This window comes from Gymnodraco acuticeps, unplaced genomic scaffold (assembly GCF_902827175.1).
Source record: "Gymnodraco acuticeps unplaced genomic scaffold, fGymAcu1.1, whole genome shotgun sequence".
NCBI classification, from domain to species: domain Eukaryota; kingdom Metazoa; phylum Chordata; class Actinopteri; order Perciformes; family Bathydraconidae; genus Gymnodraco; species Gymnodraco acuticeps.
The window spans coordinates 1,632,671-1,660,649 of NW_022990940.1; the positions used below are offsets into that span (position 1 = coordinate 1,632,671).

Below are 27,979 nucleotides of genomic sequence, written 5' to 3' on the forward strand. Positions count from 1 at the left end.
CCATTATTCTGGTGATTGCATGTGCAAAGCATAATTTAAACGACTTAAATCCACTCAAATCTAAACTGACACTGCTTTCATTTAGATCCAAACCAATTTGTTTTCAAGAAAAGCTCTAAGAGGATCCTAGTTAATTCATGAGGAGCAGTCAGACATGCCTTGCTGCTTTGATGTGGTCCGGCCACCCCCTTGTGGATGGAGATCTAACCTTGCACTACACAATTGATGTACCTGTATGCAATTTCCCTGTGTTCTTTTGATTCCCTACCTAGTCTCCTCTATCTGTCCAGCATGTCTTCTCATTCTCTGAAGGGACAAACAAAGCATCCACAATCCTGTGTTCTGTAAATCTGAGAGATGCTGCTCTGGAAAGTTTCCTCATGGAAGATTCAAATCTAATTTCCTCAAACAGAATACTTACATTCCCACAGGCCACGAACCCTTCTGAAAAACCCAGGTCAGCGATATGGTATTGAGAAAGCCAAAGACGTCTGCAGCTATGAAAAGTAAATAGTTAATGGTTGTGAACTTGTGACAAAGAATGAAATCAAAAGCAATTTAAGAAACTGAAAGATTAAGACTAGGAAATAGATTTTTTTTCACAGGTATTTATTTAGTTTGTCATGTAAGAAAATAAGACAAAGAAACGTTCCACTTCTCACATTTTCTTTCATGGCACACAAGGTGAAGGTGTTAGTTAAGTTTTTTGGCAGAAGAAAAAATCAAGAGGGAAAAAAAAGAGAAAATAAATGTGCATTATGATTTTTACGTTTTATACTCATATTGGGTATCTGATGATGACACCATTAAATAAGGGCTAACTAGCTTGACGGTTACATAACATAAATCTTGACGGTTACATAACATAAATCTTGACTCTATGTTCCAACATATTGTAAGCATAGGCATAGCTCATAGGTTAAAACAAAACTGCTTTTATATGGGCTACATGTTCTATTAACGATGTCTTGCTACCTTAATGTAAAAGACAACCTTTGAAAGCAATAAATGTTCAATTGCGAAAAGCTCGAGTGCAGGAGAGCATGCCGTTAACCAATTTCCAATGAGAACATCATCAAACATGAGTCATCCATTCTCACTTTCATAACTTGGATTTCTGCCAGGCTTCTTTTTTTGTCATACAAAGACTGGAAATGGAGAAAATACACAAGAACAGTTGGCATTTTACAGTGAAAGTACTAAAGATAACGTAATAAATGAACTGGTAAACCACATGTGGGTTGATCCACATAGTTCTGTGGACAGGTGCATTCTTATCGCATTAGCTTTTCAGTAGCATATCTTAAGGCTGGGAATGGGTCCCCACACTGCACCACAGCTTTAACAATCTAACTCACATCAACGAAGCAGCAACATCAGAAAAATCTCAAACAAATGCATTGCATCTACAGAAATTGTCTCAACACATTTTGGCATTCAAATATTGGTGTATTTAAAAACATGTTCTGATTTGTATGCTTTGTTATAAAGTACATTCTCCCCGTTTGTGATGGACAGAAGAAGACTTGCAAGAGTCAACACTGTACTTTTCTCCCTCTATATGCAAAACATATGGAACCACATGTGGTGAATACAAGGTTGTTCAAGGAGGGAATGAATATTGTCATTTAGGGAGCTGCAGAGCCCCAACTGTGCATGACAGAGTGACAGCAGGTCAAAATCAGAAAGACAAGGATAACACTTCCCTGCTAGTCCCTCTGCTATTTCGGCCTTTTTGTAAAACAAATCTCTAGCGCCCTCACTAGACCTACAGGGACATGACTCGACCTGCAAGTCTTGCCCGGCCCTGACTGACACCGCCCCGACAAATGATGCATCCCACTTGGATGGGGGGCTGAATATGTGCACTGACACATTTCATGTAATAATGACATGCTTCCTTTCACATAATTCATGAGAACATGTGTATTAAACTCTGGTCATATTCACAGGTGAAGAGTGACATTACTAGTGCTGGCCCTGTTGCCTTTTAACGTGTTTATGTCATGGCTTCAACCAGTAGTACCTGCTTTCCTTTCTCAATGATTAAGATAGGATGCCAAGGAAAATAATTTGGTGCGTTTATTCCAGAGACGATACAATTGAATGGCTTTTTCCCCCCCGGGGGTTTGGCTCAGTCACAGCTAACCCAAAACACACACACAATCATGCACCCAAATATATATTATCCCAAAAAACTACATCTGAAATGTTGAAATATTATTTGTTTCTAGAAATTATGTTTTTGTATTAGTAAAATTTCAAAACACATCACGCATTTTCTCTCTCTTTCTCGCGCTCTCTCTGATATCGCTGCAGAGTGCTCTTGTCTCTCAATCTAAACTTGGTTCAGACAAAACACAGAGGGTATCAACCTGGTTTTAAACACAGAGGTAAAGTGCTTTGCCTGCAAAGACTTTTGGTATGAAAAGGTAGAGAATAAGGGCCTATTTAGACCAAACTGAGATATTCTAACATGTGGACCTTCCTTTGTAATACATGAAATGTGAAGATAAAAGCTGGGAGTTACCATCCTGGTTTTCACAATAACCCCTGGTGGGAGGGATTTGTTTTTGTTTTTTGGCACAACCGGTCTGACAGACGGTGTGTTGACTTTCCTCTTTGTGTGAAAAAAACAAACAAAAAACAGCACTGTGCAAGTGGAGGCCTGACATCTAGTGAATGGTTCAAAAAGCCTGCCTACTTTAGAACAGGGCTGTGGGATGTTTAGTCTGCCCCCATTCCCTTAAAGTAAGGCTGCTCCCTGACAAAGAAGCAGGTGGACTATTAAACTGAAAAGTCACTGGAATGCTCAGAGAGGATAGAATAATGAGAATGACTGAAGTCTATGGAGGAGTTGTGTAACTGGACAAGCAAATAGTAAACATCTGCCACTCTAAATCATATCTGCTGATATCAGAAGTACACTCAAAGCCTGACCTTTCCTCCACCTACGGTTGTGCACTTGTACAGCTGGAGGAGGGGAGGGGATGGGGGGGTGGAGGAGGAGGGGCATTGAGCTGTGAATAAGGTAAGGCTGCTGTCACTCCCTCTTGTCAGCTGCTTTCGACTGCTCCCTCTGAATCATGCAGCGGCGAACAATACTATCAAAACTCCCCAGGTAGAAGAGGGCGATGGTCCGAAATAACCCCATGGTAACAATCTGTGAACAGAAGATAAATGGACTTTAGAATTTGAAACTTGCACAATATTAACAGCACCACTCCAGTCAACGTGACAACATGATGTCCATGGCTTTACCTGCTGGAGACCTTCTGTGATGGAGGTGACAGGTGACATCCCACAGGTGAGGGCAGATAACATGTAGCCGTCGGGTCCCACAGAGCAGTTGAAGTTCCCCTGCTGCAAGAGCAAAGAAGATAAGGGACAGGCAGATACATCAACAACAGATTATCCATGCACTGGACAAGAAACATGGTGGGTTAGTGGCAAGTGAAATGTATTTCTTACCACTGCATCCCGAACAATGATTTTGGCCACTTGGTCTGGTTGACACACTCCAGAGGTTTCAGAGATTAATGTGGTCTCTAGAGGCTAGCAGAGTAAAAAAGGAAAGGAATATGCTTTAAATAGAGCAGAATGGGAAATGAATTATGTAAATGTTTTTTTGTTTAAAGAAATATTTACCTTGGACTTATTTTCCTCAGCCAATCCTGGAGTGTCAGTGTCAGGGGGGTAGGCCACAGTCACATAGATGTTGTAAGGCTTTATCTGGAGTAGAAGAAAAGCAACACTCACTGAACAATATGTCTTACCATTTGACATTGATGATAAACTACAACAACAAAAAGGCAATACTGTCAAGTACAAGTGCCCCCTTTTGATAGATTGGGTCTCACATCAGCACAAGCAACTCAGCAGCAAAGTGGTCAGAAAATATAATTAGCCAATTATTTTAACTATTGTAAAAGTGCTTTGAGTTGCAGCATGTTGCCTTGGTGTACACCTGTGCAAATCTGTATTTGTTCAAGCGTACAAAAACTCACCTCCATCTGCAGAGACTCAGCTAAGCCACGCAGGGCAAACTTGGATGGGGAGTAGGCAGTGTATCCAAACAGGCCGATCTGGCCGGCTTGGGAGGACACGAACAAGATGCGGCCCATTCTCCGCTCCTTCATCGTGGTTATGACAGCCCGCGTTGGGTAAACGCTGCCAAGGTAATTCACTTCCATCAATTTCTGTTGGAAGAGGCCACAATTCACTCATATTATAACACGGTTGGTCCTGTAGATGTAGATTAAGTCGATTTTTGTAAAAAAACACATTACATCCCATTGGTGTGGTAGGGAATTGTTTTTTGTATGTATATTAACAGAACAAAACTGGTAGTATGGCTATATGTAACTATTAGTATTGTTAGTAAGTGTGTTAAATAGAGACTGCACTGACCTCACCACCTTCAAAAAAACCGTACAAAAACTCGCCTCTTCAAACTGGCTTTTACCGTGTGATTGTTGTTTTATTGCTCGATTTTAATGTGATTTAATTGTTGTTCTTTTTTTGTTTTTAATACCTCTGTAAAGCGACTTTGAGCACCTGTAAAAGCACTTACAAAATAAATGTATTATTATTATTATAATTCTCATAATAACTTGGAAAGTTGTGGCCCTATTCACAAACTATATTCTTTTTTTAACACTTCTTAAATCAGTAGCTTATTGTCTTAACATAAACATCATGGCCGTGTCTTGGCCTCAGTCCGAGGTACCTACTTTGAAACGGTCCACTTCCATGTCCTCAAACTTTCCGGAAATGGATAAACCAGCGCAGTTCACCAACATATCGACGGGGCCGAGCTTCTCTTGAGCCTGCACGAAAGGAAAAATACACTTAAGCACTGAATTATTAAAAGAAACCCAAGATGTTCCTCTGTTGCTAAGAGAGTAACGTTACCTGTTTTATCACACTTTCCACCTGGCTGTAATCACTCGAAACATCCACTGATATGCAGAGCACCACCTGAGTAAGGAAATTAAACATTATCATATGCAATGTAATGCAAAATGGCATCAACTATTATGCACTTTATAAACATGTATACTGTACAGTCATAGAAGATGCTTTAAAACAATATCTAACAGTTACAACTATCATTGAATAAATGGCGCATACCTGTTTGTCATTGATGGCAAATTTCTCCAGCTCCTTCTTTGCTTGAAGCAATTTCGCCTAAGTAAAAAAGTGAATATTCATGTTAAATCTTCAGAAACATAAATGCTCACTGAACTGTTGAGCACAGAATAAAGTGCATGCAAGTGGAAAACATCCTTCACCTAAGTGAGTCAGTTAACCTTTAGAATATATTTGACTGCGTTTGGCATCAGATTTGTTGGCTATAAAAACAAATAGGTTGCTAAGAGGCAAGACACAAAGTAATGATTTGTGGAATTTGGTTTTTGCTGACCTCATTCCGTGCCACCAAAGTGATGAAAGCTCCTTGTCTGTAGCACTCGATTGCAATGCATTTTCCAATCCCACTTGAGCCTCCTGTGACCTAAACATGAAAAGGGTTAGAACATTATTAACCAAAAGGTCAAAATCAAACTGCACTCTGTTGACAGATCATTATATACAAAAAAACATGAAGTGGACCAGCACTTGATATTCTAAACCTTCGTAATGGTAGAATATATATATGACCTTTAGTGGCGTAAAGTACATTTACACAAGTACTGTACTCAAATACAATTTGGAGATACTTGTACTTTACATTGTACTTCTTCCCCACAACAATTCAGAGGTAAATAGTGTACTTTTAATACACTACATTTATTTAATATATTTAGTTACTTTGCAGATTTGGATTAAGTATGTGGAATATAATCAACCCTTAAATAAGACTTTAGTTACACCTGGAGTGACATTTACAAGCTACCCTGCACAATAAAAAGTAATTCAAACTAGCTGCACCTTTAACAGCTGTGATACATTAATGCATCAATAGTTGTGATCAAAACATACGATTTATTATTCTGAAATCGTCCAATCTGCATAATGAATACTTTTGGTACTTAAGAATGAATGCAGGACTTTTACTTCTCTACCTCTGATAGCCGGAGTAAATGCATTAGTTTTAAACTGTTTATGTATTGTTAGGGTAAACTTGCAAATAGAGTTGAGTGAGTTCGGAAGTTAGCGTTAGCGTAACTGTAATGTCAACGTTGCCTAAATCATTATGTGGGCGTGTCACTTTTCATAACAGTTCACTGCCATTGTAAATCGCAACTCAGAATATATTTTTCTCATTCAAAGCCTTACGGCTGGTTATAAGCTATAGCTTATAAACAAGAACTAGCTATAAAGCTACACTTAGAGACAACGTTAGCTATCGTTAACAACCTAACTAACGTCAGCAGTTAACATGCACACTTACCACGACGTGGGCCCCGTTCAGTTTCAGAGGCTTGGGGCTAATAAGAGGCGATATCATGTATAACAGCAACACAAAGGCAACAATAAAGGCAGCCACTACAATAAGCATGATGAATGGCAGAAGGAGCCACCAGGAATTGATGAAAAGCCAATCCGTGAACGTTGAGCTCAACGCTTCTTCAGAGGACATGGGTGAAACCTGACTATCGTTAGCTTGTTTGCTAACTAGCAGGCCAGCTTCTGGGGTCCAATAACGGGAGCTATGAGGCAGGCGATGGCCCTCAAAGGGGGAGGCGAAACAAGTGGGAGGAGGAGTTGGAAGATTTGGCAATGAGTCAAAGAAGTGTAAAGACCACCTTAAAGTTACGCGGTGGACCTTCGCTCCCCGGTACAAAGCGCAGTCTGTAAACCAAAACAAATCGAACCGTGCACTGCAAACAGACGCTTTACGAGGGCGCTTGGTAAATGTAGTTCTTGAGCTAACAGGGTTTCAGCTGAATCCAAACGCTTCTTGAGGTGCCTTAACATCAACTCCCACAATGCAATACGCCGCTTCCTCATTCGTCGTACACCCTCCCTTCAGATGTGGGAGAAATACTTAGCTCTTGTACTTGAGTAAAAGTACAAGTACAAGAGTGTAGGAATACGCTTTTACAAGTGAAAGTCCTGTATTCAAAAGGTTACACAAATACAAGTACAAAAGCATTAGCATAAAAATATACTTAAAGTAGTATAATGCAAATTGGTCAATTTCAGAATAAGATATATCACATGCTTTCATTATAATTAGTGATGCATTAAAGTGTGATCAAAGCTGGTAAAGGTGCAGCTAGTTTTAAATACTTTGCATGCAGCAGGGTAGCTTGTGAATGTTATTTAAGGGTTGATTATATTACACATTATTTATCCAAATCTGTAAAATAACTGCAGATATTAAAAGTGACATGTCATGCTTTTCCGGTTATTACCCGTCCCCTTGTGTGTTATGAAGGTTTTTATGCATGTAAACGGTGTGCAGAGTCAAAACCCTCAAAGTACACCATGTAGCGAGTAAAACTCTAACACAGAAAATACCTCCCCAAAACGCCTCGTTGGAGATACGTCACTGTCCATTTGATTCTTCCGGGTACATCATGATGTCATGTCTTCCCCGGAACAAAATGGACCAATCCGTGGAGCCGTTACGTTAAGCCCCCGCTGATTGGTCCAAATTGACCAATCCACGGACTTCCTCACACACTCAGTGCAGGCAGCTCTGCTGATTTCTCCTCCCTGCCTGCAGGATGATAACAGACAGTTGGGATCGCGGCGAAATTCTCTCTGCAGACCCATTCTCTCTGCAGACCCATTCTCACAGCGTTTATCAACCTTTTTCTTACTCAATATCAAGCCACACTTATTGTTTTTACTTCGGCTGTAACTTTGTGTGTGCTCAGCTGTGTTTCGCTAAACAAGGAAATCACACCTCCACGGAGCTTAGCTCGATTCACAACGTCCCGACTGGTCCCGACCAATCGGAGCACACTGGGCTCACAGGGAGGGGGGGGGGGGGCAAGAGCCGTTTAATGGAGAGAGTGAATACTGCTGAATACTATACAGAGATGCTGTATGAGAAACCAATGTGATTTTGGAACATTGAACAATGTAAATATATTCTAGTATACCTCAATGGAATTATGATCAGTGGAAATGGCCATGACATGTGACCTTTAAATACATGTGGTGGAGTAAAAGCACACGATTTACCTCTGAATTGTAGTGGAGTAGATGTACAAAGTAGCATAACATGTAAATACTCAAGTAAAGTACAAGTATCTCAAAATTGTTCTCTATTGCAATACTTGATTAAATGTACTTAGTTACTTCCCACCTCTGCCTCTGGTATGAACATACATTTATGTTCACACCAAACCCAACCAGCCACCAGGTATGATCGCTGATAAGGTAAGGTTGTTTTTTGAAATTGCGAAAAAGGTGATAATCATTCTATATCCCTTTTGTTAATGCTTGACAAAAATTAGTCCTGAATTTGATACAAAAGGAAACTGTTTTTTTTATGTAGCTATAACTTTTTATTTACATTATTGAAACAAAAACAGAAACTCTTATGCATTGTCACCTCTTCACAAAGAAAAGGGTCAAGTGTTGGCTATATGTATAGACATTTACAGTAACGTAAGAGATATTCCCCATCAAAACTTAAAGGAGATAGTTTGCACACCGTAGGAGCAAAATAACACATTTGTATACAATCTCTAAAAGAGCTTACATGAAATGTGAAAGTGTCATACATTTCTTAGTTGTATTGACAAAGCACTGGATATTTAAGAAGTATGACCAATTAAGAAATAAACCAATAAAAAATCAATCTTGCAGTTTCTCTAGAAGGCACATGGTGCACACTGCCACTCATGGCTACATAAAGTTCATGCTTGGAGATATATTCCCATATTGTTAGGTATACAAGAAGAAGATCTCTCCACCTGAGCCTTCAGTGTCCAACTAAGTTTTGTTTGACCAACATTTATAATGACTTTTTCTTAACATAAGGCTTAGTATTTTGCAGTTTATATTGGATAACCAGCAATGCCTAATTGCCTATTGATAATAATGAAACATATGTACAGTATGTTGTGAGAAACCTAACTCATGAGCTGAGTGCAAAGCAATTAAAAGCATTTGAGTCCTTGAATATTGTAAAATAATGCTGGTCTGGCACCATTGGTGATCCACCCTTGTAGCGTGTTTAATTGTAATGAAAAATAAGTAAACAAACATCAATGTCCCTCTTTTTTTGTAGGAAACTTGATGCACTTGAATTTCAAAAGGGTCTACTATAGCTCTCATCCTGAGTATCTGTGTCAAACTCTTAAACGTTCACCACCTTGAGACAACAATGACATATTTTACCACAACATATCCTATGAACTCATGCCCGCTTCACTCCCCCAGCCCAAGATTTAAACATTCCACAAAATACAGTATACACTATAAAATGCTTGTTTTTTTTCCTTAATATAAAATAGAGAATACATAAGGGTTATTTATTAGTGAGATGTAGTCCGACTAGAAAAAGGATGCAAGAGCTAGTCCCAAACTTAAAATAAATTATCTTCATTTCCAAAACCTTGTTTGCAATCATGTGTGTGTATGTCTGCTTTTAGCTTCCCAAGTAGCTTTGTTGTATCGATTTTCTGCCTATGGGAAGTCTTTTGGTTGATATGAAATAAAACTCAGTCCTTCCACTCTTTTAGTGGTTATCAAATTGGCAGAACAGCGCAGTGATCTTGTCCATTTACGATAAACCACGAAGCCTGGTGAATGGTTATGATGAGACACATAGAGAGGGAAAAAAGGGACAGGTACAAAAAGAAGAGACAATGACAACTCCTTTGCTTTGGTATGGCTTGGCTTAATTATCCCTCCTAGCCTTCCTGTCCAAAGTCCTCTGTGAATTTTTTCAGTTTGCCCAGATCTTGATCATTGACTGTTGGCTTTGTGCTGGCCAGAGACCTCAACATGTCAGACTGAAAAGGGGAGAAAATATAACAAGATATTAAAGCGGAGGCTCATATGTGCAATTATATAACCATTTGGTATTTTTGTTTATTCTTACCATGCATACTATAGGTTCCAATAGCTTCTCCCCAGGTACCTCCATCCATGTCATTTCAATCGCGCTGGGATCGCCAGGTGAGCAAGGAGTCAAGAGGTCATCTACTAACATGTTGGGGTCATCTCTTGACGGACCTCGTGCCTTAATTATACAAGTGACAATTAGTTAACTATAACATGTTGCACTATAGTATAAAACAGTGACAAATATTTTAAAAGACATACCCGTTTGAAGTGGGTTGCTGACTGGACCTTTCGAACAGGCTGCATGAGAGCATCTCTGACAATGACACTGATATCAGCTCCTGAGTATCCATTCGTCTTCTTGCCCAGAGTGACAAAGTCGGTTTCGTTGAGACAGTTGGGGGTCGAGCCCAGATGGAGCTTGAACATGAAGGAGCGGGCGTGCTCCTCAGGCAGCGGGATGTAGATCCTCTTCTCAAATCTGAGAGTATTATTGGTGTACAGTCAGTCAATGAGAGTGACAACATGGTTACTAACATCTTTCACCGAGTAGTTACAATTACCTTCTTCTGATGGCTGAGTCGAGGGTCCACGGGATGTTTGTTGCTCCAAGTACCAGCACTCCGTCGTTGTCAGTCCCCACACCTGCAAAACAAAAAAAGTCAGACTAAGTACACATCTAAATTCTTCATTTTAACAACACACTTTGGTACTTGCACTGACATTGCTCCCTACAGCTTTCTATAAGTGCAAGTTACAAAATGAGATTATTGCACCATTGCCTATTAATGGTCAATGCAGTGGGATTTACAGAGTTTACCAACTCTGCTCAAGTACCTTTTATTGCAAACTGAGTATTGAAGAAATTGTAACACATTTAATAATGACAATTGAAAATAAGATCAATATTGATAAGCATACGGCAACATTTGAACACATTTGAACAGGGATGAAGTTTAAACATTTCTGAGCAAAAATAGGAAGAAAGTGGCTATAACCCCCTTTTTTCACCTAAATGAATGGTTGCCAGTGGCTTTTCATCTATAGACTATGCTGCACTTCCGGGCCACACCGCAATCACTGACGTCACAGAAGGGGGTTTCCCTCGCCTGTCAGAAAGCATATCTACTGTGACATCGTTTTATGGGTGTGAGTGACCGTATCATCATTTTTACCTCATGTGATTCACTGATCATTTGAATTGATCACACTTTAGTTAAAAATAAGTGAATAATACGTTAATAGGGAAGTAAAGAGGTAGTAAGCCACATCTTAAGATTAAAAATAAATAAAAATACATTTCAATTTGTTGCCATTGGGCTTGTGTATTAAGGGACCAAACAACCCAGATATTATTATTTGTAGTCACCCAGACATTGCAGCTTTAATTTTTTCCTGAGCACAGCTGGAGTTTTTATGTTGATACATTTGTCTTTCCCAACTAAAATGATTCCAGGGAAAATGTAGGATGCATATAGAAACAAAAAAATGTTGCTTCATTTAGTAAATAAACCATCGTTTATCAGACTTACCCTGCATCTGAACCAGGAACTCTGTCTTAATACGGCGAGCAGCCTCACTCTCGTTTTCACTTCTTGAGCCACACAGGGAGTCAATCTCATCAATGAAGATAATAGAAGGCTTGTGTTCCCTTGCAAGGGTGAACAGATTCTTCACCAACCTGGGAAGCAAAAGGGAAATTCACTAAAACGAAAAAACAACTTTCTGCTGGCCGCAATATATGTTATGCTTAACTTTTCTCTACTTTGCGTTGGTGGATTACTCTTAATAGAACTTACTTTTCACTCTCTCCCAGCCATTTGGAGACAAGATCAGACGAGGAGATGGAGAAGAAGGTTGAGTTGTTGGCCTCCGTGGCAACAGCTTTAGCCAGATAGGACTTTCCTGTACCTGGAGGTCCAAAGAGAAGGATCCCCCTCCATGGTGTTCTCTTTCCTGTCAGTTAACAAAGAGGTAATTTAGGCTATAGTGTCAACAGAAATCCTCAAATGCACTCTGACTGTTTCTTGGAACAAAGATGTTGGCTTCTGTCATTCAAGGGCAAAGTTACGAGGAAGCCTTTCTAATGATTAAGATGTATTACCTGTGAAAAGGTGGGGGAATTTGATCGGAAGAATAACAGCTTCTTTCAGTGCCTCCTTGGCTCCCTCTAGTCCAGCAACATCATTCCATTTGATGTTTGGTTTCTCCATAACAATTGCACCTGGAAAGAAGAACACAGTACATTTCTAAAAGTCTTAATAAGGTCAGATGTAGGAAAGACTGCATGTAAAAGAAAATCACAAAAAATAAACAAATATTAACATTAATTCTGATATTTTAATTAAGTATGCAGCAGGCCCAATGACCCTCAAAAAGAACATTACTAACCTGAGAGCTGATTTTGGAACTTCTTTTTCTCTGGATCGTCCCCTTCATCGCTTTCATTCCTGGAGACACAAAGATATAATTAAAAATAAGTCTACAATTGTGCCTATATATCTAGTAAAAAAGAATGTACTATATCTCTACTTCTATATATATCTCAAAGGAACACAGATTTTCCATGCACACAGATTTTTCACATCTGTCCCACCCATATACACACCCTTTGTCGTCAGACTGGGACTCTTTGACAGGCTTTGCAGGGGGAGCATTTTCTTTCTTCTTTAGATACTCCTTCAACTTTTCTGCTCTGTCCAAATATTCGGCACATTTTGCCCGGATGCTCTGTTTAGCTTTGTCACTCTGGGCTTCATCTGTGAAGAATAACAACAAAAAGGTACACACAAATTATTTCCCATTTAAGCATGTGTTCATGAAAGAGACTTCACAAAAGGTGTCATTTATTTAAATGATACTTGCCATCACTGCTATTATGATCGTATACAGAAATAATACACTTAATGCCAATATGCTGTTTTGTGCCTTACATTTCACCACATGGAGGAAGTACTGAACAGCAGCCTGGTAAAGTCGCAGAGCCTCCTCGTATTTCTGAGCTTTATCCTCCTGAGCAGCCTTGCTGGCAAGATCAATGGCTTTCTAAAATAAAAGAGACACAGAATAATGTAAATTGTATAACCTGACTGTGCAGGTTCTACAATTGACGACGCAAACAGATAGCTGTTTGAGGTTCATGAGTTTGAATTATGGACACAAACAACCAAAACAAACATCTAACTCTATATGCATTACATTAATGCACACAATGTTCAAATACTGCTTACTGCACATATTCTATAACTCATTGCATTCCGCTGTAAATTACTGCTTTATTTGATTGCTATTTAACTATATTTTATTACAGTGTCCTTAAAGATTTTTTGTTTGATAGAGATTTTTTGTTTTATATTCGATGTATGCACCATGACATCAAGTCAAATTCCTCGTATGTGTGAACCTACCTGGCAATAAACCCGTGCGAAAGTTGTGAAACGCACACTAAAAAAGTGAATATGTCAAGTCGCAGGCAACCTTTCTATATTGAGATGTATCTATCAAATTAATGTGTGAATATCAGATGTTATACTTCAAATGTCTCGTGTGATGACACTACGCACACCGAGGTAGGAGTGGACCTGGATTCATTCTTTCACTGCCTTTTTTACCGTAGCTATACAGTATGTAACTATAACACAATGGGTACATAAAACACAACTCCTAAATGATATAACGTTAACTGTTGTACTTTCTTTTTGAAGTGGATTTCTATTTAAAGGCCACATAAAAACAGTTAGCAAGCTAGCAACGTTAATCTCCTTAGCTATGTGTTTTGTTCGTCAATACAGGCTAACGCTAATGATATATGGCAATTGCAACGATTTCGTATACTGTAACAAAGTTAAATACAAGCTTTAATAACACATATGCCACCATTTCACACGGTTTTGATCTGCGTTGTTGACAAGTTAACTGCCAAATTCATGCCCATGTTAGCTAGCCATGCTAACCAGCAGCTAATGCTATTTTACACAGTCGGAAGAATTTACACCGAACACCACTCGACAAAACAAGGCCAGAGGTTTCAGTGGTCAATAACTAGAATCCTTTTACAGTTAACTCCACATGTGAACATCTATGTTGGGTTATTTACGCGTATTTAAGCCAGCCCTGGGTGTTTGTCCTGCTCAACTTACCTGTAAATTATTGTTGGTAGCCATAATGGCTGATCACTTGTCCAATAATAGAAACCGACGTAGCTCCGTCGTGAGGAAACCCTTTTAAAACACACTGCTTTATAATGTAACCCTACACGTAGAGTGTTAAGTCGACAATCGCTGTTTTTCTGACGCTTGTTTTCGTTTCTAAGATCGCTCCCGAGTCAAATCGAGTAGGAAACTTCCGCATTGAAAAGTCGATACTCGCGTGCACGGAATGTAATGACGTCAAGACGTACCCACGGTTGGCTACAGTTCAGAGTACACTGCGTTTCTATTTTTAAATTATATAAAATAAAGCATTGAGGGAAGATATTAGATCAATCGTCACCACGTTTTCTTCCCGTGTGATCCAATGTTGTTTCTTACTCTTGTCTCATATTACTACAACTCTTTCGTTGTCTGTCATGTAGCCTGATATTCGGCGTCTTTTGTTTGTTGAAACCAATCCCCGTTCCCTTTTATAGGCTAGCTACAGTCTACACTACAGGTTTATCCAAATGGACACTGCCAGACTATGAGATAACTTTTAACCTTTGTCATTCTGACTTTAATTTAATTTGTGAAAGGTAACTTTTTAGCATGCACTCAAGTACCCTACAGTAACATTGTTGAGGAGCCTACAAGTTGGAGGCTCCTGAACCTTGTGCTTAAATGGAAACCAGCAGTAGGCCAACACAAAAAGGATTACAATGAGTTACACCTTTAAGTAAAAGCTTGAATGCAGGACTTTTACTTGTAACAGAGTTTTTGTATGCTGTGGTTTCGCTACATGTACTGAAGTAAAACATCCTAATATCTCTTCTGCCACTGGATCATATAAACAGCATTTCAATTAGGCCTAAGTAAAAGTAAGCAACAGGTCCACTCATGCTGAAGCACATCCACACTATGTGAACTTCAAAACATATCACAGATTCTGGCATTATGAAAAATAATATCAATATTTGTTACCCAAATGTCATGTAAATACATTATAACAACCTCTTTATACACTAGATACTCCTGTAGTTCTTCCACTCGGTCCAGGTACTGTTTACATTTATCTCTGATCTTTTGGTTGCCTTCTTTACCCTGGGGTTCACCTGATGGAAAGGATCAAATGTATTGAGTAGCATTCTGTAATCATTTCTGCCTCAAACATTTATAAACTAAAAGTTATAATGTTGAAAGCACCTAAAACTTGCAGTAACAAAAACGTTAATAGGGTAATTTCACTTTCATTCATGTGTCATTATATGAATTTTGTTTCCAGCTGTAGTGACGCACGTTTTACAATGTGCAGAAAGTACTTGACAGCATGTTGGTAGGAGCGGATTGCCTCTTCATAGTTTCCATCCTGGTCTTCCACTGAAGCCTTCTGTGCTACAGCAATAGCTTTCTATGAGAGAAAGTGCATTAATATTTCACATACAATCATATCTTAAGCTTTTATTAATATCACTCCATGATACCAGGGCCCTGAAACCAGTTTTCTAAAATGATATATATAGTAGTTTGTAGTGTTTGTGGCTTTAATGCAAATGTATACAGGGAATCACATCTTATCCGAATATTCAGACCTTATTACTGTTGACTTGCATTAATTGTAAAGTCAGTTTAAATCTGCCTGTGGAAATCTGATGAGACCATACTGTTTTAGTGCCTAAATTGCTGCTGAAACGTTTTTTATGTATAACTTCCCTCAGTTTTGTATACTTTTCTCAACAAAAAGCTATTTATATTATAAAACCTAAGGTTTGTAATTAGAGTACAGGGTTACTACTACTATTTTAACCAATGAAAGACGACTACACTGCTAACAGCTGTCTTTCTAAACCAATCAGATAACACATAGAACTTTGTGTTCATTTCCTGCCTAAAACATTTTATAGACAGTTAAATGAATAATTTCACAGACTGGCATTGAATCTGTGGACTAATCACTAGGTTTGGTCAATGATGTAGTTCAGTCAGCTCTTGCAGAACATACATATTGACACAACATATTCCGCATTCAAAGGGCCAATTCTGCTATTGTACAATAACACGACTGAAGACTGAATCCACATTAGGCTTTTCGTCAAAATGAAACCTGTTGGTTTGCATTCGGGGCATACACTCTGTTTGCTTTTATCCGAGATACTACACTTCTTACAGTCCACTACCGAGAAACGAAGAGCTGCAGTCTTAATTAAGTAAAGTTATTCATCCTACCTGTAGAGTAGTGGGCTCCATGCGGAGTCCTGTCAGAATTCAAAACACAACAGATTCAGGTTTCGTGTACCCAGTCGTATGCTAGCGCACAACAAGTTCCTGTATGCATACAACTCCCTCAGCTATGACACATGAGTCCTGTCAGAGGAATGGCAGCGATGTTGGGACGCGGAAACCCTCCTGCCAGTGAGTCACGATGCTTGATTGTTGTTGTTCTAGTTACAGAGACACAACGACACAACACAAGTTGCTGAGCCACTGTATGAATGACTCAAATAGAAACGGCTGTATCATAATTATATAGCCTAATGATGAGCGTTCACTCTGAATTATTTCTAGAAATTGGAATTAAGTGAAAAGACTTTGCGTAAAGTAAGACGGAGAGGATTTGTTTAAGTTGTAACACAATATTGTAGCTCTTATTCAAAAGACCAAGTGAAATGGAAAACCGGAGGCTCCAGTGGTGTGCGTGTGCGCAATACCTCAAACACTTCAGTAATCATTGTCATGTGATCATGATTTATCCACTAGATGTCGCCCTAAGATCACTGTAGGAGGAACCCTGCAAATCAATGGTAGGGTACATAGCATAGGGTACATGTTTGGGGCTCCTCTGATCCTGCGTTAGTGATACTACACTTTCACAAAACTTAAACATATATAAAATTATATGAATTATACAATATTAATAAAAATGATAATTAAAACATGTGTATGCCTTAAAAGCTTTCTTAACCATCGTCATAGTTCAAGTTTGAGTTTTATTTGATATATGTAGGTTAACACAGGTCAACTCAGCAATAAAAGCCCTGGTTGCATATACAAGCATTAGATTTAAAATATATAATCAGATAAAATGGCAACAATAAAAAGACAAGGATAAGACAAAGTGACATAAGTTAACAATGATGACAAATAAAATATATTAATGTAATCATATATGATATTTTGTGTTTTTCTCAATATCAACAGTAGCAGCAGTTTGATGATTATAAAATGTTATCTTAATTTAATAATCAAACTTACATTTTATTTTTGCATTTGCACAAGTGGCAGCCTATTTTAATTGAGCTCAAACAAGCACAATTATAAAAAGCGATCACTTTAAAGAAGATCGTAAACTTCTAGGAAACAAAAATGTATTCTACAAATAATTAGTATGCACATATGCATGTTTAAACTTGTATGTAAAATATAGTTTTCATGTCATGTGAAAAGGAAAGAAAGGGACCACAGAGGTGCTGCTGGGAAACGCAGTGTAAACGGTGATAGAGACCTTTGGCCCCACTCACTATTAGCATCGAGCTCAGACCGTCGACAGCCTGACACCTGATAGCTCCACTGTGGCGCACACTTTGGTTAGGAATACGGGAAAGTGGGGTTGTTAGTTCGGAAACATGCGTCAAAAAGAGAGTACATCCTTAACAGCAGCAGACCAACTTAACGCTCTGTCATTGACATTATCGGATTCCTACTAAAAGAGTTTTGCGCACTCACGCAGCCCTTGGGCGCATTTCATGGAGATCTATAGATGACAAGACCTGCACGCTGCGTGTTGCTCTCTGCATCTACTGGGATCTCTAAAACGGAACATGGCGAGAGGGATGAGAGGAGCTCATCTCCTCGCTGTAATTGTTACCTTTTCAGTAACACTTTTCAGGGACGCAGATGCACAAGGAACTTCTGGTTATAGTTTAAGCCCTCCGTATTTCAACCTCGCTGATGTGTCTAATATCTCTGCCACAGCAACCTGCGGTCAGGATGAGAATGGGACACCGAGACATGAGTTATACTGTAAGCTTGTCGGGGGTCTGACCTACGGACTTCCTTCTCAAAATATACCGGTAAGAAAAAGTTACATTCTTACTAAAGCTTTTGGATTGTGCTTAAAAGTTAATATTAAGAATATGCAGACACTGCTGTATTGTGGCTGAGTGAATATAATTAAAGTTTAGTTTTAAATCATAACTATTGACAGAAAGTATTCCAGCCTTTTTTGTTTTGTCAATATGGCCTCTTACAAAAGTTTATTTGTATAAGTGCAAATTGTCTTATCCCAATGTAGGTGAGTTTTCCAAAGAAAATGCCCTTTCTAAAAAGGTGTTGTCCTGCAGGAGTACTTCTGAAGTTTGTTACAGAGGTTTGGCATGGACATGCACAAACTTTGGTCCAAATTTAAGATTAGCTTGTGGTTGTAATATCCCCCATAGCAGCATTGAAAAAGTGATTTGCAAGTGCTTGCCTGTTCCATTATAAATCATTCAACTGTTTTTCTGAACATATTTGGGTGTGTATCTGAATACCAACAATCTGACACTATTTAGGGTCAGTACTGTGACTACTGCAACGCCATTGACCCTAACAAAGCCCACCCGGTGACAAACGCAATTGATGGGACAGAGCGATGGTGGCAGAGCCCTCCTCTCTCCATGGGCCAGGGCTACAACGAGGTGAACGTTACCCTGGACCTTAAGCAGGTAAGACTATCATACCTTACTCTGCTGCTATGAATGTGAATTAAGCAATGTTTTTTACCTGTTATTTTCACTGTGTTTTGCTGCTGCTTATTTGTTTTAGAAATGCTAGAAGAAAGGTGTTTCACTCATGGTGTTGCATTCACAAAATATCCAAAAGTGTTACACAATGAGCATTATCACCTCAGCCAGCAGTGATCATGTGAATAATGTCCTGCAGTTGGATGCTTGCCAGGAATCAGATTCATCATGACCCCTGTCTCTGGAATGAGATTGGCTCATAGCCCATCAAATTGCACCTCACGCTCAATTATCTAGCGTGAGGAAAGGGAGGAATTCTTTCTCTGGATTAGGGATCAGAAGGATGTATATCAGATTTGAAGAGTACAGGTGGACCTCTTGTGTATGGAGGGTTTTGATGAGTTCTGGAGTAGACTTCAAAAAGAGAGCAACAAATTAGCTCCTCTCCACACGTGTTGCATCTTTGGCCCACAGTGCGTACTGTGTCAGACAATGCATGGGTGCAGGCTTTCTATCTTTATTTTTAGGCAGACTGAGCTGGGCAAAGATCCTACATGGCTAAATATAGTTCATACTTACAAGAGGATGGACGCATGCAGGGCCTGTAGGGATGTCTGACACTAATACGTGGTAATTCTCAGTTTATTTGGGAGCCGGGAAAGTAGCATTATTGTATTATGGTGTGCTAAAAAGAGCATGATGGTGACTACCAAGCACTCAACACCAAGCCTTCTTTCACTACAACACCACCACCTAAACCACATAAACACACACGCACCTGTCCCACACATATTTCTTTCCATGGCATCTGATGCATCCACCAACACTGTAAACAGTGCTCACCTGCCATAGAGGCATGCCATACCGTTGTTTCACTCTTCTGTGTACGCAGCAGAGAAAGGGACTCTGTGTGAAAACTCTGTGGGGAGCTTTATTCTTATTATCCTTATTAATTCATCCTTGGATTTATCAAATCAACAAACTATCATACTCACACCTTCTTTGAGAGAAAGAAACAAATATACAAATCACATAATGATAAATTCTATTATATCTGATTTGGGTTTTGTAAATAAGCTTTTTCTTTTGGCATCTGTTTTTATTTCACCCTACAAATGCATTTCATGCCTTAGGTGGTTTGACTCTGAGGCTTTGATAGCTTTGTACATTTTTTCAAATCCACTGGATAAATGATGTGTTAAATGAACTATGTGGGCTAGACCGAGCTGAATGACTTTTGTGGTTTCTTTCAAGATCAACGCAGGTGGCTGTTCTGCTGTTGTCTATGTAGCTCTCTAGATATATTAGATAGCATCACAGTTGATGTCTATGTTATAATGGTGAGGTTCAAAGAGAGAGGCCTTTTCTGACAGGGCTGTTTCCGTTTTTGTCCTGTATAGAGGACCGTTTGAAGCACCGTCCGCCAAGTTTAAAGCTGGACTATTCTAACTTAAAGTGAACTCACAAAAACCCCAGTGACTCTGGTGATCTTCTGACTCTACCTCATAAAGACCCTGTGAGGTTGACATTTTTGCATTTTAGACGCATGTCTCAACAGCAATTGGAGGGACTGCCATGAATATTTGGGGTACACACAATCATGTGCCCCTAAGCATGAATTGTAATGACTCTTGTGATCCCTTGACTTTTCATTAAGCGCCATCATCAGTCAATATGTTACATTTTCAGGGGATCACAATCTTACACAACTTTGTGTTTACCACTTTTACTAACTATTTACATGCTGACATGAGAGTCATTACTCTCTCAATTGCCTCCAGCTCATAAATCTCATCTGAACAAGCCCTGTCCCAATGAGAGGCTACCTGCTCGCTGTTATTGTGACCTCTTGGCTTTTGACCTGTGACCCATGACAAATCCCAGTCAGGAAATAACCTCAATAATCCTCAATTGGCTACTGTATGGATACAAATGGTGTTTGGCACATATGGAGTGTCTACATCTAATCTACCTCTAATTATTGGCCCAAAAATAATGCACTTGAGGAAACCACATACTGTATGTGGGAGCATTTCTGAATTGATTTTCACAAAAAATGCTTTTGCCATGTAAGGGTTTTTCTCTTCACCTCTTAATTCGGACGGGTGGCGTAGTGGTCTGTGCGTTTGATCATCAGATCAAGGGAGCGTTGGGGAACTCCAGTTCGAAACCCGCTCCTGCCCCACTGCGTCAGGCCATTGTGTACTTGGGCAAGACACTTCACCCGAATTTGATCCTGTGGGTATTGTCCACAGTAGATGACCATTACATGTATGATCTGTATGTGTAATGTGTATTTGTAAAGCGCTTTGAGAGTCTTTGATAAAGCGCTATAATAAATATAAGGATTATTATTATTATTATTATTATTATTAATTCGGTCATAAATCAAAACCCAGTAAAACATTTCTTGTCCATCCCATTATAGATGCATTTTATGTCTGTGCCCAATAAATAAAGGCCTTTCCAGGAACTTCTGCTCTTGTTAAGCTATTTGCAGAACACAGTAGGCAAGCCATTGTCTTGGTAAACATTTACACCACATATCAGAGGGCCAGTCACTCGTTTTTTCTGGGGAATGTATTTTAGGAGCCCTGACCACATGTGCTTATCTGTCTGAGTGAGCCCAGAGTAGACCATGTGAGACAAACATACCAGGGTTTACTGCTGTCTGTCTCCCATCTGATTGGTCGGCATCGTTATTGAATGAATATCAGATAGTAAAGTTCTGAGTTGTTGGATACATTTTAAAGGAACTGGCATGAATATGTGAAAGTGAAGTATTATGTCTGTAGGTGAGAGGTGTTTATTGTGTCAATGGTGTGTGTGATGTTTTTGTGGCTTAAATGTGTTGATTGACAGAACATCTTTGTGTTTATCTGGGATTTATATGTTATTTATATATATGCTATGATATTGGACATTCTTTTCACTTTGTATGGGACATGCAAGTAAGAACATTGATTTGATCTGGTTCAGGTTAGTGCAAAGGCGTTGGCACTGTTAAAAGTTCCCTGGAACATAAGCCCCTCTCTAAGGGGTCCACCTCCCACCGAAGTTGGTTTGAATGTTTTATTTGCAGCCGTCGCCCCCTTTTGTGTTAGAATCCTTCTAGGCGGTATTGTGTGACATCCTTTCTGTGCTCCCAGACTCTCACAAAGGTTTGGTTCTTATTATGCTTCTCTGAAAGTGACCTGGCCTTCTCTTTTCACTCATTAAATGGAAAGAAATGAAGAGGTGGTGTAATTTGGTGAGAAAGTACTTAAACAGAGAACACATAGGAACACACAAGTGATAGACTGAACACATTCACTTGTCTTCCTCACTCTCACTGAGTAGAATACAACCATACATTTGCTTGCTTGCATGTTTGAGCTGGTATGCATTGCTGTATATCCTTCAAATCATGCAACAGGTGGTTTGCAGATATGTAGAGGCTATAATCCAAATCAGAGTGTTATGGATATTGAATATGTAATCCGAGACAAAGATTTGATTGAATTGCTGCTGAAAATCTATCTTTATTTGTTGTATAGGCTTGGTAATAAAGCTTTGTTTATATAGGGCAGCTGGTTCAGTCCGACCCTGGAGACAAGATTGGCTGTTAGACATGTCCCTATTGCTGTGGTGACGATGGAGGTGATGTAAGTTCCCGCTTTAGCCGGGCTGCCTGAGGCGCCAGGCCAACCCAGCAGCTATTTACTATAGAGCTTCCAGCCACCTCCTGCTTTTCAGCAGTATAGCAGTCTGGCATCACGGGTGACTGTTGGACTGCAGTTCCTCCTAAATCTGGAGCTCCGATGTGGAAAAGATTGTGGGATTTAATTTGGGATTCTATTCACCTTTTGTAAGCCTTTAATTCACACGTGGAAATACCAACAAGTTGTCACGTGTTTAGTGACGCAGGCATTGATGCAATGGGATGTGTTACGGAGCAGGAGTTTTTATAGACCCTTCGACAACGCTATCAGAAATACACTCATGTAAAAGTTGGAATACAAACTGCATTAGTATAATATTTCAATATTACATACATTTCCCATACATATTTTGCTGAAACATTGCAATCATTACTCCTTTTATATTTGGAGTGAACGTCAAGGTCTTTCAATAAGGAAATTGTATTTGGTCTGAGAAAGATTCATAGTTCAATTGAAAATATATCTTTGAACAAATAATTTCAAAATACACATTTTCTCCTTCAAACCTGAACATACATTGATATTGAATGCTTTTTGTTTGAGCCCATATTGAACTCTGCTTGGCTTTGTAATGCTCATAAATACTTTTATTAAATAGGTCAACATGTAATGTTCAACGCAGGAATATACTTTTATTAAGCAGCTGCACCTCAGGCTTTTGCAATATGAAGACTGCTATCAAGTATAAACTTGTACAAGCTGTATGTTTTCTGTTACATGTTTCTTGTGACTGTTCCTTGCCACCATATAACTAATTCTGTCATGGAGACAGAGAAAAATACACCAGACCACCCCTCTCCCCTTTTTCACAGCCCACCTGTTGCACAAAGACAAACAGTTGTACATTGCATTGTCACAAACTGGAGGCCAAACGCTCCACCCCACTGGGCCGCAGCACGCTCTGTCTGGCAGGGCTGATCCACTCCAACAGAAGGTGAAGCCTCCTCTCCTTTGAATTGCATTCCTCTGATCTCACATCAGACTCTCGGGAGCTCGCTCAGATTGGTATTCTATCTGTCAGGATTGTGATCTCACTACTGCAGATTTAGTCCTCTTAGCTCTGCCTTTGGGACTTGGACTTTCAATTATCTGCTTCTTGACTTCACTTGCTGAAAATCTACTTATGATGTTGGCTTGGTAGCTTACATTTCCCGCCTGTTTAAAGGTCAATTTCTACTGATCATAATTCCATTGTTGAGGTCTATTAGAATAGATTTACATTGTTCAATGTTCCAAAATCACATTGGTTTTCTCATACAGCATCTCTGTATAGTATGTGTATTCACTCTCTGTCCTACACGCCTTGTTGGCGCTCCTCCCCCCCCCCTCCCTATGAGCCCACTGTGCTCTGATTGGTCAGCTCGCCCACTCTGTTCTGATTAGTCAACCACCGTTACAGCTGGACATCAGTGTTTGTGTTACAATGGCGTTTGTTAGCAACCAGAAAATGACACCAGTAATGACAAACATATGAGAATGCTGCGTGGGGTCTGGGTGCCGTGTTGGCGGGACGTTGCGGGGCTCGCTGCTCCGCCCTTTGAGACTCGAGGAGCCGACAGTGTGAGCTGGATTAATGGTGTCGTTTCCTGGTTGCTGCATGGGTTCTGCCAGCGCCATATAGAGAGATGGCATCTATTATATGGCTCTGGGTTTCTGCGAGTCACCGCGGAGCTCAGCCTGAGCACACACACACACACACACACACACACACACACACACACACACACACACACACACACACACACACACACACACACACACACACACACACACACACACACACACACACACACACACACACACACACACACACACACACACACACACACAGCCTGAGCTCTGAGTGTGTGTGTGTGTGTGTGTACGGAGCTCCGCGCAGCACCGCGGCTGAGAAAATATAAGGCTGAGTGAGTGTGTGAGTGTGTGTGTGTGTGTGTGTGTGTGCGGAGCTCCGCAGCGTTACGTCACTATGACCAGGAAGAAACAAATTGAAAAAGAAAAATCTCCAACGAGGCGTTCTGGGGCAGCATAGATGGGTCTTTTCTGTGTTAGAGTTTTACTCGCTACAGGGTGTACTTTGATGGTTTGTGACTTTGCAGACCGTTTACATGCATAAAAAGCTACATAACACACAAGGGGACGGGTAATAACCGGAAAAGCATGACATGGGACCTTTAACATTCGATAAGATTAAATATAGGGTTTACATGTTATGTCTACACATTTCCTCTCTGCATGGTAGCATACAATACCTGCTATTTGGGCAAACATATTTAAATATCAAACAAATGGATTATGAAATAAAGCAACAAGCACTTAAGAAATTCCTAACCAGTCCATTTAACAGTACACTTCATTTGAGTAACACAAAGAGATTATAATTGAAGAGATCCACGTGGCAGGCACAGCAGCAGGAGCAACAACGGTGAAAGGGTCACGCTATCAGGCCATTTTTTAATATCTCTGATCTTTCTGTGAAACCACTCCACGGCTATATGACCTGGAGCGCAGACAAGTATCAAGTGAAGCAGTGCTGCAGTTCACGCTTAACGGGGCATATTTATCACTCTTGAGCTGTCACACACACACTGATACACACACAAACTAGGCATCAACTGTCAGCAGTCAATCAGCCAGAAATTATAACACACACACACACACACACACACACACACACACACACACACACACACACACACACACACACACACACACACACACACACACACACACACACACACACACACACACACACACACACACACACACACACACACACACACCGAAACAACCAGTGGGCATGAAATGTCCGGGGTCAAAATATTTAGTAGACTTTGTGTGTTTTTGTCAAAATGAATTCACACAAAACGACAAGTGTAGCCCGCTGTTGTAAAAATGGTGTTTGGTCATGAGGGACTTGTTTGGCTGTATCTCCTTGTGTTAATTAGAAGGTTAGGGGAGGTCTGGAAACCTTATACCTTGTATGTGTATGAGGAGGCAGAGACGGTAGGTGTCAAACAGTCCATACCTGTCACTGCTCAACCCCTGACCCCTTTGACACCCACCCACAGACTCCTTCTCTAAACCTCCTGGCATGGCACTCTAGTCTAAAGCCCCAGGCTGCAGATTCAGGGAGGGGCAGAGGATGGCTCCACTCAAGTGTTATTCCAAGTGTTTTTGCCACAAGCTTGTCAATCTGTTTAATGTCTTTGTACGCCACTGGAATCCTGCGCTGCTCTGCTTAGCATGCCATTACGATATTTCATGCTCCATGCAAACAATACGTAGGTGCTGGATATATTTCAAGAGTGTGTGTTTAGACTGGCAGCACACAGTTGGAAAGACAGGCCTGAAATTAAGCACAGCCGTGCCAGGGCAGGCCCTGTCTTCCAAGATCACGCTGTATGTTTCTCGCTGAGTTTGTTTCCGGAGGATTCTTCCCACCATCACTCAGTTACTGGCATCAAGTCAGTGTTAGATGCCATGGTGAACGGTATACACACAGTCAGCCTTGATTAGCATTTTGGAAAGTTAAATGCATGGGGATGGCAAGTGGTTGGATTCCCTATTTTGGTCTTTTCTGATTTTATAAAGTTAAACGCCAAACAATGTTACTATTGGTTACCCACCATGTTCTGAATGTTGTTTGTTGGTGTTGACTGAAATGTCCATTAAGTACTGAATGTTGGCATAAAAGGCTTTTGTCTGATTTGTAGTTAAATTGTAGTTTTTTTCTTTCTTACGATTTAGTTTTGTTGTTGAATTAATGTAGCAAATGTAGAAAGGGGGGGAAGGTGAGGCCATGGCAAGCGCCGGAGAGCTGTGTATTGGATTCAAACTTGGGTCGCTTTCTGTAAGAACTCAGCCTTTCCGGCTCTCCCTGCTGGGGTCCCATTCTGAAAAATGTGTGCTGCAACATTTTGGGGGAATGACATGCAGACTAAACCAAACGTGCCACTAACATACCCCATATATCTCCAAAGAACATGTGTGACTTTCAGCCGCAGAACTGAAACTGAAATTCTTGAATGACAAAGGACAGTGTAATTATTTTTGGGAGACAGGAGCATCTCCTGTAGTTACTGTGTTGATCTGTGCCCCGGACAGGAGTTGGAGAAGATTTTCACTGCTGTGCATTGCTGTCCATGACAGGTTTCTGAAAGCTGTGGCACGCTCTGCTGCGGGGGCATTATGAGGGAAGGGGAATTTGGCGCTATGTTTGGAATCTGAGATGGGTCTTCATGCCAGCCCGCACGTCTCTACCCTCCCCTCTTCCCGTTTGACCCTCCCCCGCACCTCTCTCCTCCTGCATCCCTTTCCCCAGCCCTCCCTTGATGTCATCACTGCTCGTGTGAACTAAGCTTCCTCCTGTTCCTCAGCAGAACCAGCATATTGATAGCAGGCAGCTCCTCTGGAAGAGCTGTGCTTCTGTTTTTAGCTGGGTGACAGCCCACATCTTGTTTGCCAGCGCCCTAACCCATTTTAGCACATCCTGTTACATGTGGGTGGAAGTGCTTTCTGATTAATTTCAGGACACACCCAATTTAAAGTTGTCAGAAAAAGGCAGTTTTATTTTATTTACTGTTCTGCTCAATGACAACATTGATTAAAAGGCAGTAAAAAAGGTTAGTTATTAGGGATTGTTTACAGTTTTTAGAGAAAAAGGCCAGTCATTTGCTCAGCTGACCTCTGAACTCTCTTACAGTCCATCAACCCAAGAGCTACTTGAACTTCAGGCCGTTACGTTTTAGGGTTTGGTGGAGAAATCCATCAAGATAATTGTGGGTGCTTCTTGACATTGTCCACGGCTCTTTACTTTGCTTTGATATGATTGTAAGCATTGCTTCTAGCCTCATGCAAGGAGAGACAGCAAGCTGAGTGCTTCAAAAGCCCGCTGGGGTTTACAGCATGGAGCTGAGGGATACTAGACGAGCGTGGGCCTGCCTTCAACTCTCTCAAAGAGAGTCAGTCAAAAGACATGTTTTTATTTAAACAGCACTCTCTATTTTGGGCACTGTTTTCATTCATCACATAATTCCTGAGGGCACGCACCATAAGTTTTGCACACATGCCTACAGTACCCTGCTTTTAAGACATGTTAAATGTTTCATTAGGATCCACGACAGCACTGAAATTGCACAGACGGATAAAATCTGTTTCAGAAACACAGAAACAGAAACATGACAGGGGTGTGGTGTTTAGAAGCAGGTGAGGCTTTTTGTTGACACTGCAGGTGTTGCATGCAAGATGGTGTCACAGGGTTTAAATTCCAAACCACGCCAAGTCTATAACAAAGTGCTATGACATATCACAAGGACCTTTATATCGTACAATGTTCAATCAAGCTGAAGTCACCCGATTTAAGGGCTTGATTAGGATGTTGATGAACTGCAAAGGAAACATACTGCTCTGACAGAAAGCTCACTGTTGGCAGAAACAATCATTGGCATAATTT

The 27,979-nt window shown here is 40.3% G+C and overlaps 3 protein-coding genes across 8 annotated transcripts in view; 1 reads left to right on the forward strand and 2 right to left on the reverse strand.

The window, feature by feature from the left end:
* Positions 1-588: 588 nt before the first annotated feature.
* kdsr (3-ketodihydrosphingosine reductase) lies at positions 589-6,583 on the reverse strand. The gene is made up of 10 exons (XM_034234478.1): positions 6,395-6,583; positions 5,426-5,515; positions 5,134-5,190; positions 4,915-4,980; positions 4,734-4,829; positions 4,008-4,199; positions 3,649-3,732; positions 3,472-3,555; positions 3,262-3,363; positions 589-3,163 (listed from the first exon to the last, which is right to left on the reverse strand). The coding sequence occupies exons 1-10, from the start codon at positions 6,581-6,583 to the stop codon at positions 3,044-3,046; spliced, it is 1,080 nt and encodes a 359-aa protein (XP_034090369.1). The 3' UTR covers positions 589-3,043.
* Positions 6,584-8,441: 1,858 nt separating this feature from the next.
* Positions 8,442-16,495, reverse strand: vps4b (vacuolar protein sorting 4 homolog B). Of its 2 annotated transcripts, XM_034234624.1 has the most exons (13): positions 16,329-16,495; positions 15,402-15,513; positions 15,117-15,217; positions 12,906-13,017; positions 12,581-12,731; positions 12,364-12,422; positions 12,077-12,196; positions 11,772-11,928; positions 11,505-11,653; positions 10,536-10,617; positions 10,234-10,453; positions 10,010-10,150; positions 8,442-9,920 (listed from the first exon to the last, which is right to left on the reverse strand). In XM_034234624.1, the coding sequence occupies exons 1-13, from the start codon at positions 16,347-16,349 to the stop codon at positions 9,819-9,821; spliced, it is 1,527 nt and encodes a 508-aa protein (XP_034090515.1). In that variant the 5' UTR covers positions 16,350-16,495; the 3' UTR covers positions 8,442-9,818. The 2 variants fall into 2 exon arrangements, with proteins under 2 accessions (XP_034090515.1, XP_034090517.1); XM_034234626.1 differs by lacking the exons at positions 15,117-15,217; positions 15,402-15,513; positions 16,329-16,495 and adding an exon at positions 14,112-14,622.
* Positions 16,496-17,638: 1,143 nt separating this feature from the next.
* The window catches only part of LOC117558413 (laminin subunit alpha-3-like), a 57,788-nt gene continuing 47,447 nt past the window's right edge, over positions 17,639-27,979 (forward strand). For all 5 annotated transcript variants that reach the window (XM_034234601.1, XM_034234602.1, XM_034234606.1 and 2 more), the window contains exons 1-2: positions 17,639-18,172; positions 18,653-18,805. In XM_034234601.1, coding sequence (XP_034090492.1) covers positions 17,921-18,172; positions 18,653-18,805 — 405 coding nt within the window. In that variant the 5' untranslated portion in view covers positions 17,639-17,920. The remainder of the gene's footprint in view (positions 18,173-18,652; positions 18,806-27,979) is intronic.